General features: G+C 46.2%; 1 protein-coding gene across 1 annotated transcript; it reads left to right on the plus strand.

The window, feature by feature from the left end:
• The first annotated feature begins 2,549 nt into the window (after nt 1-2,549).
• On the plus strand, nt 2,550-9,535 carry TBL2 (transducin beta like 2). Its single transcript, XM_011371529.2, has 7 exons — nt 2,550-2,738; nt 4,113-4,243; nt 4,500-4,684; nt 5,167-5,318; nt 5,647-5,773; nt 6,124-6,276; nt 6,477-9,535. Exons 1-7 carry the CDS (start codon nt 2,609-2,611, stop codon nt 6,937-6,939), a joined length of 1,341 nt encoding a protein of 446 aa, XP_011369831.1. The 5' UTR covers nt 2,550-2,608; the 3' UTR covers nt 6,940-9,535.
• Nucleotides 9,536-10,291: the final 756 nt, after the last annotated feature.

Raw genomic sequence — 10,291 nt, forward strand, 5'->3', positions numbered from 1 at the left:
GTCGAGGACCCAAACTTTGAGAATTGCTGCGTAAACAATGAAGACATTTATTGTTTCACCTAACACAGGCCAAAGGTAAAGAGGATGCCAATCAATGCAACGTGTCTCTTCAATTGTAAATTGAAATTGCGCTTCCACTGTTTCTTTGGCTTCTGCTTCCCTCCAATAAGGCCAGGTTTCTGGACAGATGTTCAAGGTGTTTTGTGACTGGGCCCTGCTACCCTTGCAGCTTCAGCTCTTTCCCCAGCCTCCCTCCCTTCGCATTCCAAGAAGTCTTGAATCGCTAATGTTTCCTGAGATGCAGCATTCTGCTTTGCCTTTGCAAGGACTGATCAGCCCATAAGGCAGGCAGGCCTAGACTTTTCTGTCTTTCTCACATGCCCCTTTCCACCACATCCTTCCCTCTGACCCCATCTGCAACACTCACCCAAAGAGGCTGGCATAGTCACTGCCTTTTGCACAGGAATCAGCTACTTCTTCCTCCACACCTACGTTCATGCCTTGTTTCCCACCTAGAATTCCCTCCTAACCTCTGCTTCACTTGTCTAAATGCCCACCCTGAAGTTACAGCCAGGTTTCACTACCCCTCAAAAATCCGTCAGCAGATCTCTCTCTGTGATTTGCCCAGCTTTTCCAAATCTTTCTTTGCGTCATTAGTTGTTCTTCTGTGTGTTGGCCTTCCAACTGAGCTGTACGAAACTTGAAGGTAAGAGTAAGACCTTACTTGTCACAGCCCAGTGGTGCGGTGGGACAAGTATGGATTAGGAGTGTAGCAGACTCAAGTTGGACTCTGCTCTATCTCTGGCTTCCATGTTGACCTTGGGTAAGTTATTTGACCTGAGCCTAGTTTTCTTCACATGTTTAAAGTTATTTCATAGCATCACCTGTCTTAAAGGTCGCTATGAAGATCAACCAAAATCATGGTGTGAAAGAACCTTATACCCTTGACTGAGTTGTACGCAGCTGAGCCCTACTCTTGCTTCTCTCTGTGCCCCACATCGAAAGATTGAAATCATAGAGCTGCATGTGTCTCAGGTTCACCTGTGTGACCTCTGCAAAATCACTTAATGAGCACCTTCTAGAGCATCAGTCTCTTAATCTATAGGATGGGAATATGAGAAGAGTAAATGAAATGCAAAGCTTCTGGATCAATAAATATCACATGAAAAATGCTTGATGAATGAAATTCTTCTTAAAAGTACGGCTTGTCTCTAGGTGGTGGAGAAAAGGGTTCACGGCTGGGCCTGCAGTTCTAAACAGCAAATTAGAGAAAAAGTCCCAGGATGCTCTGGACACCCCCTCCAGTCCTCCCCTCCCCACTACCTACAGCTCAGTCACTGTCAGCACCATTCCCCCCTCCCACACGCAGATGACAAAAGGGAAGGACATAAGGATGCTCAGTTTGCTCTCTGACAGTGGGTGTGTCTGTCCGTCATCTAGTATGCAGCAGCCTCTCCTCAGAAGGATGGTCCTAAGAGTCTCCCTGGTGGGCACTGAAACGTTTGAATTTGGAATTCCCAATCCTGGTACTTCAACTTGCTCTGGGTTGCAGGGCTGGGAGGCCCATGGGACATACCTGTTCTGGGACTATTATTCTCTTCCCAGCCAAGCGGGTCTAATCCAAATCCTATCAGTGTTTCAGAATATCTCCTTTTCGGTAAAATTTGAACAAACTTTGTAGATTGTATCAATCCCAATTTCCTTGTTTTGATATTGTACTATAGTTATGCAAGATGTTACCATTGGAGGAAACAGGGTGAAGGGTACATGGAATCTTCCTGTTCATTTTTTTCAACTCCCTGTGAATCTATAATTATTTCAAATTAAGAATTTCCTTGTTGAAAGTCTCCTTTTCAACTTCCTTTTCACTTCCCAGGCCACCCTTAAGTCCAGGCCTTTACCACCTCCCTCTTGGATCCTAGCAAACAGCTCCTGATTTACTTCTGTCATTGGTCTTGGCAAATGCTGATCCATCAAGAGACTCTCCAAGACATCAATTTTGCCCTATCTTGCTCTGTAATAGCCAGTGGAGGCTCATCTCTGCTTGTTGGATTGAGCCACACTCAAGGCCCTCCAGACCTTTCCGATCTTATCTGCTACATTTTATTTTGCTCATGCCCTGCCGCCCTCACAAAATCCCTCATTCTCAGGTTTTGCTGAGGCTGTCCCATACTCCAATGTCAGAACTACTCTTTCCCTCCATTAACAGTAATATTCCCGCCTTGACTCCTTAAAAGGATCCAGTGTGGTGACAGCTGGAATGAACGCCTTTAATAAACGATTATCAGTAAAGTATTCAAGAGGAAGCCTAAGCAAGGGCCTGCATATTGCCCACCTCACCGCCTCTTCAGGCCGCAAAAACACAATCTCAACAACCAGGCCCCACTAACGCCCTAGCCCCGCCCCTCGGGACGCGCTCCAACCGCCAAGCCCCGCCTGACGAGACACTCCAACAGCCAGACCCCGCCCCTCAGGGCGCTCCAACGGCCAGGCCCCGCCCCTCAAGATGTTTTAACAGCCCCGCCCCGCCCCGCGTGCGTGCGCGGCTCCGCGGAGACGTGCAGGCGCCCGCGTAGCCGGAGGCTGAGGTGGCAGCAGCCCGGCCAACATGGAACTACCGCAGATGCCGGAGCTTATGGGGCTGTCGCTGTTGCTCGGGCTTCTGGCCTTGATGGCGACGGCGGCGGTAGCGCGGGGGTGGCTGCGAGCGGAAGAAGAGATCTGCAGCCGGTCCGCCGGTTGGTGGGGCTGGGGCGGGTGGGAGCGGCCCACGGGTACCTTGCTCCCGGCCTCCCCGTGGTCCTACCTGCTGTCTGGGCCCGTGGGGATGCCGGGGTCCCCCCTGGGCCTCAGTTTCTCCTCTTGTGGAATGACCTTCGTTTCCCGACAAGAGGTGCAGCGTCGTCCAGCTCGTCGCACGTCTTAGGGAGGACTAATTAGAACCTGAGTCCCGCGCTGCCACTTTCTCGGTGGCCGAGGCCAAGCCACTTTCCCTTCTGAGCTTCAGCTTCATCCCGGGGTTACTGCGACAGCGCTTCTAAACTCCCAAGCGCGCTACTTGTTGGTTATTTTATGAAAATGGGCGGGGAGGTGGGAGACCGATGGACTAGTTACTCGGTTTATTGAGTACCCACTACCTCCACAGGCTTTGGGGTCTTTTGCTTTAGGTAGTCCACTACCGGGTAATGGAGAGGAACATCTAAACATGTAAGTGAAAAATATAGTGTAATAGGTATCCTAGAAGAGGTTAGTACTAGAAACAGGAAATCCAAGGGTGGGAGTGGTCAGCCCCACTTTTTGGGTGTATGTGAGCGTGTCAAGAAAATCTTCACCGAGAGTAGGGGACACATAAGGTGTGGACTTGGAGGATAGATGTGTATGACTCTTTTGTGAGGGGAGAGCCCTGGTAGGCAATGCTGGAGAAATAAGTAGAGGGCAGATTGTGGCCATCTTTGTATGTGGGCCTCAGGAGGTTCTTTTCTTATAAGAATTGAGGAGTATCTGCAGTGATCTAACACATGCCAACTCTGCACCTGGCCTGATTCTCAAATTAACTATTTTATGCAAAAGTGACTGGCACCATTTTTGGTACAGGGTATCTCAACAGTGTTGACTGCCTTGAATCCCTCAGTTCTCTATGGGAGTTTTTTGAGCATTTACTGTTTGTTATTTTTTGTGTATTATCCAATTCTCCCAACTTCTGTTTAAGGAAACCAAGATCCAAAGCAATTGAGTAACTTACCCAAGGCCAGGGCTACCAGATTCAGTTGTGCACGTTATTCCTTATGTAGGGATGTCTGTCTGGCCAACGATCTGCACTCCATTGGGCATGTTGTGTACCTACTGAGCTGTGCCAGCCCAGAGAAGGCACCTTTTCTAATTTGCATTGAGCTGCTATATGGACTCACAGTATGCAGCCTCCTCAAAATCACAATCTAAACCCAGGTCTGATTCCAAAGCCCCTGTTTGTGCCTACATCACTCTCTCTTCTTGAGGACAGGAGCCATATATGGTCATATTTTGCTGCTCCTCTCAGTACCTGGCCAATCACAGGTGGTCAGTAAATGCTTATTGAGTGAGTAATGGATGGATGACATGACCCTTCCTTATAGGCCAAAAAGCAAATGGATTTCCACTTGACAAGTCCTTGAAGTCCAAGAAGCAGAAACAGCAGCAGCGAATTCGCAAGGAGAAGCCTCAACAGCACAACTTCACTCACCGCCTCCTGGCTGCAGCACTGAAGGTACATGGGTGCCATGCACAACACACCCACAAACACGCCACCACACACTTTTCCTTTGTAGTGTTATGTGAATGTTACAGACCCCGCTGCCTCTGACTAAAATCAGTCTGGATGCCTCATCCTATTCTTTCTCATCACATCCCATCAGCATCTTACTGTTAATCCAGGAAACAGGGTCCTGGAGTTATGGCTGCACATTGGGATTCCCATCTGCCCAAGAGGTTCCTGTTTATACTTCCTACAACCCTTCCTCTAGAGCCACAGTGGGGACATATCTTGCATGGACTTCAGCAGCAACGGCAAGTACCTGGCCACCTGTGCAGATGATCGCACCATCCGCATCTGGAGCACCAAAGACTTCCTGCAACGAGAGCACCGTAGCATGAGAGCCAATGTAGAGCTGGACCATGCCACCCTGGTGCGCTTCAGTCCTGACTGCAGGTGGGACAGCATGGAGCCTCAGAGTTGCCTGCAGAAGCCCAGCCCCAGGCTTATGGCCTTTCTGTACCTGTTTGAAATAGTGAGGGGGGACCTAAGGTCTCCCTTGGGGTAGTAGAAAGAGCATCCAGACAGCCTGAGCACTGCTTGGGGCTCCCTAGAGTGATATGCAGCTATATAGCAAGGAAGCAGAGAGGGAAGATCTGTTCCAACTTGGGAAATACCAAAGTCTGGCTTCCAGATTAGTCTTGGAAGCTATAATGATTTTCTAAGCCATAGAGAAAGTAAAGAAGCCAAAGCTATGAGAGCCCTATCTTCTGAGGAGTTTTAAGAGATTTTTGAACCAAGAGGTTAAATTGTAAGGCTGGACTGTAGGGCATGAGGGGCGATCTTGATTTTCCTCAGAATCTAACATAGGACCTGGCATACATAGGCTTCCATGTCCAAAAGAGTGAGTGAATTACTTGTCTGCTACCTGTCTTTAGAGCCTTCATTGTCTGGCTTGCCAGTGGAGACACCCTCCGTGTCTTCAAGATGACCAAGCGAGAGGATGGGGGCTATACCTTCACAGCCACCCCAGAGGACTTTCCTAAAAAGCATAAGGCACCCGTCATCAACATTGGCATTGCAGACACAGGTAAGAGGCAGAGGGGTGGAGTTTGCCCAAGGCAAGAAGCAATGGCCCCAGTTATATGTACTGAATGAGTTAATGCTGCCACTCTCAGCATAATGCTAAGCCCCAGCATGATAAAGGGGCTCTGGCTCTGTGTTCTGCTGGAGTCTAGGATTTGTAGCGAATCCCCAAGGAAGGCAGGTAAGAGCCACAGTCTTCAGCAAAGTCCTTATCTACAGTGTCCCTTGGCCTGGGAGGGCAGCATGGATCCTTTGGGCAGTAGAGGCCTTCAGAAGTATATCCTTGGAGATTGACAGTGGTAATTGATCTCAGCTTATGTCACTTCCTTCAGGAAAATTCATCATGACTGCTTCCAATGACACAACTATCCTCATCTGGAATCTGAAAGGTCAGGTGTTGTCTACCATTAACACCAACCAGATGAACAATATTCATGCTGCTATATCCCCTTGTAGCAGGTGAGGAAGGAGGGACTTTGGCATCTGGGGTGGGCAGAGGCTGGGGCTGGGGGCCAGGAACAGAGCAGTGAGCCAGCTACAAATAGTGGAAAGAGCAAACGTTGTGGAATCAGAACACCTAGATTCAAGTCCTTAGTCTCTATTTCTTCATCTGCAGTTTTAAATATTGAGGTGGGGTACTACATATCTTATAGCATGGCTGTGAAGGTGAACTGAGATTATGTGTAAAACCACTTATAAAAGTATGTTATTTAGATATGATTAACTTTCTCAAGGAAGAGGCTTAGTGGGTTTGTAGAAACAAGACACCCTTAAAATTAAGTTTTTAAGGAACTCGGGTTCTATGGCAGGTTTGTGGCCTCATGTGGCTTCACCCCCGATGTCAAAGTTTGGGAAGTCTGCTTCGGGAAAAAAGGTGACTTCCAGGAGGTTGTACGAGCTTTTGAACTGAAGGGCCACTCCGCAGCTGTCCACTTCTTTGCTTTCTCCAATGACTCCCGGAGGTGAGTGATTTCTTACCAGTGGCTCTCAGCCCCTCTTGGCAACCAGGGTCTTTCTGCCTATCTCTACAGCAGCTCTGAAGCAGGTGGGATGCTTGACCCTAAGTGGAGTTGGCCTCCTAACTGGAAATCTTAGTGTTGTTCCAGGTGTCCTCCCCTTCAGGGTATGTTAGGGCTAGAGCTGTGATTTTTCCATGCTGCAGGATGGCCTCTGTCTCCAAGGATGGTACGTGGAAACTGTGGGACACAGATGTGGAATACAAGAAGCAGCAGGACCCCTACTTGCTGAGGACAGGCCGCTTTGAAGAGGCTAGCACCATGCCGTGCCGCCTGGCACTCTCCCCTGATGCCCAGGTCTTGGCCTTGGCTAGTGGCAGCAGTATTCATCTCTACAATACCCGGCGGGGTGAGAAAGAGGAGTGCTTTGAGCAGGTCCATGGAGAGTGTATCACTGACTTGTCTTTTGACATCACTGGCCGGCTTCTGGCCTCCTGTGGGGACCGGGCAGTACGGCTTTTCCACAACACCCCTGGCCACCGGGCAGTGGTGGAAGAAATGCAGGGCCTCCTGAAGCGGGCCTCCAATGAGAGCACCCGCCAGAGGCTGCAACAGCAACTGACCCAGGCCCAGGAGGCCCTGAAGAGCCTGGGTGCCTTGAAGAAATGACTCTGGGAGAATGTGGCAGGAAGGAACTGGCCTTCTGCTGCCACTACTGCTGCCACTTTTCTTCCCAGGTACTCCCCAGCTGGAAACCTTTTGAAAGGGGTATCTGGATTTTTTTTTTATGGTGGCCCCCTCCTTTTTCCCATTGAAACTGTTCTTGCCTACTTAGATCTTTCTTCTTGCTGGTTTTGACTCCTTTACTTACTTGACCTCTCAGGCTAATGACCAAGGTGCTTCTCTTTTTTTCCTGGGCCCAAGGGGTGGAATCTGTCTTCATCAGGCACTGAGGAGAGTGGTAAATAGAAGAAAGAGAGAACATGGTCTTTGACCCTGTGACAACACACCCTGACATCCAAAGGAGTTTGTAATTGTGGAGGCAAAACCTAAAGAATGCCCGAGTACCAACCAGTAGTGTTGCAGGGGTGAGACTGGGATATCTTCCAATTACAGAACTGTGGTATGTTATGGGTCAGGTAAAGGCTAGTCTTAATCCAGGCAAAGCTTCTAACTCCATCAAAAAGTAATTAAGGGATTTCATTCTGTGCCTCAGTTTTCTTATTTGTAAAATGAATAATCTCGACCTCCTTACAAAGACACTGTGAGGACGTGAGAGTATAAAGTCCCTAGATTTGGAACAAAAGAGTAGTAATATGTTAACTGTTGTCCAATATCATTTCTTAACTAGGTAAAAGTGGGTCTGAAACACTGTAGTTTGAAACCAAATTAGAAAAAAGAAACACATTTCTTGGGAAGGCGAAGTTTCTGGGATCATACATTTCGTATCTGGTTCTGCTTTGTATAGAGGAATCAGAATCCCAAAATGGAGTCCTCTCTTTCAGGAGATTATATCCTGTTGGAGGAGACCCCTTTTCAGTTCATCAAACATTTGAGTGCCTACTCTGCCCAGCACAGCAGTAAGCACCGGAGATAAGACATGATCTCTGCCATCAAAGATGGCTGGTGGGAGAGAGGTACACGTGTCTATTAAGTGCTTTTTGTTAGTTTATTCATAGCTGTAGAAGGCTGTTGTAAAAGTCAAGGCAAGAGAGAGGATTGAACCAGGACAGAGACAGTGGATATGAAGTCGAAGGGATAGATTTGATAAGAGATGATGTATTTAAAAGATCGAATTTTTGGATTTGAGGATGGCCTGGATGTGGGAGATACAGGAAATGAATCTAAGAAGACTTGCATCTAGGCAAAATTTATTCATTCAAAGTCAGGTTCTTATTCCATCTCCCTAAAACTAGGACTCCCCTTACTTGCCCCCAGCTCACATAAATGTTTGAATAAGCCACAGCCTTGGAGTTATTCATAATTACTCCCTTTCATTACTTCCTCCACCCCACTACCACTACTGCCATCCGCTCCACCAAAAATTCTTTGGGTTATACTTCAGATTATATCTTATTCTGAATTTGCTACTTGTCTCCTTATTTTCTGTTACCATCCTGGTCCTAGCCACTGTCACCTACTGGGCTATAATATAGCTTCCTCATTGGTCTCCCTGCTTCTCTTTCCTATTAAATCACTTTTCTACATAGCAGAGTGCTCTTTTGAAAATGTAAACCAGATTACATTGTTCCCCAGTTAAAACCCCCGAAGGCTTTCCATTGCACTTGGGATAAAATCCAAAATTCTCTCCATGGCCCACAAAGTCCTATGTAATCTGGCTTCTTCCTTCCTTAGTGATCTTGTTACCACTCTTGTAACCCCAGCCTTCTGTTCTTTGACCAAGCCATGTTATTTCCAGCCTCAAGGGGAACTTGGACTATGCTGTTTCTTCTTGTTGGAAGCATTTTTCATTTCTGATGGCTGACTTGACGTGCTTATCATAATTCACGTCTCAATTTCAGTTACACTTCAGAGAGACCCTCCCTAACAACCCAATCTGAAGTAGCCCTTTTCACCAATCATCACATCCATCCTATTAGCTTAGTTTATTTATTTTCTATTACTTAAAGCTATCTGAACTTGTTTGGATATTTGTTTGCTTTAGGGGTTTCAGTTTAAATGTTATGATGTCAAGTGGGGAATGTAAATGCATGAATGGGCCAGTATTCTGGATGTAAGACAGCAGGGAACGTGGCGACTGCAGTGATCTCTAGAGGGCATGTGTCCTGCATAAAGAGCAGGAGCGGCTCCTACTTACTCAGGAATCCAGCAGAAGTTGCCTATTCTAGAGAAGCTAGAAGTTGGCAGTTTATTATAAAAAGAAAAAATAAAGCACTGTATATGCCAAACAAAACACTAACGTGGGCTGGATGCAGCGCACCAGTCTCTTATTAGCAGCTTCTTGATTGTTCGTTAGCCCATTGGAATGTGAGCTCCACAAAGGCAGAATCTTTGTTGATCTTATTTGTTCTGTATCCCAAGCACAGTACCTGGGACAGAATGAGCCCTCGCTAAATGAACTCAGACCAGGGGCAGTTGACAGAAATTTCAGTACCCTCTGTGTGTATCCTCCCACTCCCGATTTCCACTGTGGTTTTATGTTCCTAATAACAGACTTCTGATTGATAATGTTATGCACATGGTTCCTGGCAAATATTTGCTTTCCGATTGCCAGAAGAATGAGACTAAAACATTTTTTCGTATATTTGCTTGGCTCTGGCTTTACTTTCATTGTATATCCAGGAGAGGAAGTGACCATAGAATGTTGAGTTACTGAAGTCAGAAGTCTGTTTCCAGTTTCAGCTGAATCACTTACTGACTTGAGACCTTGAGCAGATAGATTATTTGACCTCTCTGAGTTTGTTTCTTCATCTGTAAAATGGGAATAAATCCTGGCTTGTGTTTCTAATGGAGTGAAACCACTATAAAAAAAAAATATTACAGAGACTTCCTGAGGACAGAAAGCTCTCACTAAAAATGAAGCTGCTTCTCTTGTGAGCCTGGAGAAGGTATCTGGATATTAACATAGAGGCTGCTATGTGTTTTTTTGGATCAAACATCCTTGTGTGTAAAGGCAGCATTAACATTTTAATATTACTATTTCAACTTCTGTGGGTTTGAAATTTTTCAAAATAAAAAGTTGGGGAAATATTAAAAATGGTATATAGCCTATTTTAATCAGTTGTGAAAAATATAAAAAAAGTATTTAAACCACAAAAGTATACATTTGAAGGCCTATCATAACCTTGGTAAGTTTTCATCAAGGTAATAATACTCATATTTAAAAGATTGTTCTGTAATTGGAGATTATAGGAGTTAAGTAGAAAGCCCATACTATTGTGATGAGTTATCAGCAGTAGTAGATTATTTCATATAGCATTAGATGGACCCAACACTGTCCCAAGTTGGTCCCATATCTAGAAACTTAATAATTTGAGGATTCATGTACTTTGCAAAATTC

The sequence above is a fragment of the Pteropus vampyrus genome, unplaced genomic scaffold (genome assembly GCF_000151845.1).
Source record: "Pteropus vampyrus isolate Shadow unplaced genomic scaffold, Pvam_2.0 Scaffold193, whole genome shotgun sequence".
NCBI classification, from domain to species: Eukaryota; Metazoa; Chordata; class Mammalia; order Chiroptera; family Pteropodidae; genus Pteropus; species Pteropus vampyrus.

Excerpts from the sequence above, each read along its gene's own strand:
- TBL2 (XM_011371529.2), top strand. The coding sequence starts at position 2,609 with ATGGAACTACCGCAGATGCCGGAGCTTATGGGGCTGTCGCTGTTGCTC. Across the intron at positions 2,739-4,112 it reads GATCTGCAGCCGGTCCGCCG|GCCAAAAAGCAAATGGATTT; the intron begins GTTGGTGGGGCT and ends CCTTCCTTATAG. Across the intron at positions 5,774-6,123 it reads GCTATATCCCCTTGTAGCAG|GTTTGTGGCCTCATGTGGCT; the intron begins GTGAGGAAGGAG and ends GTTCTATGGCAG.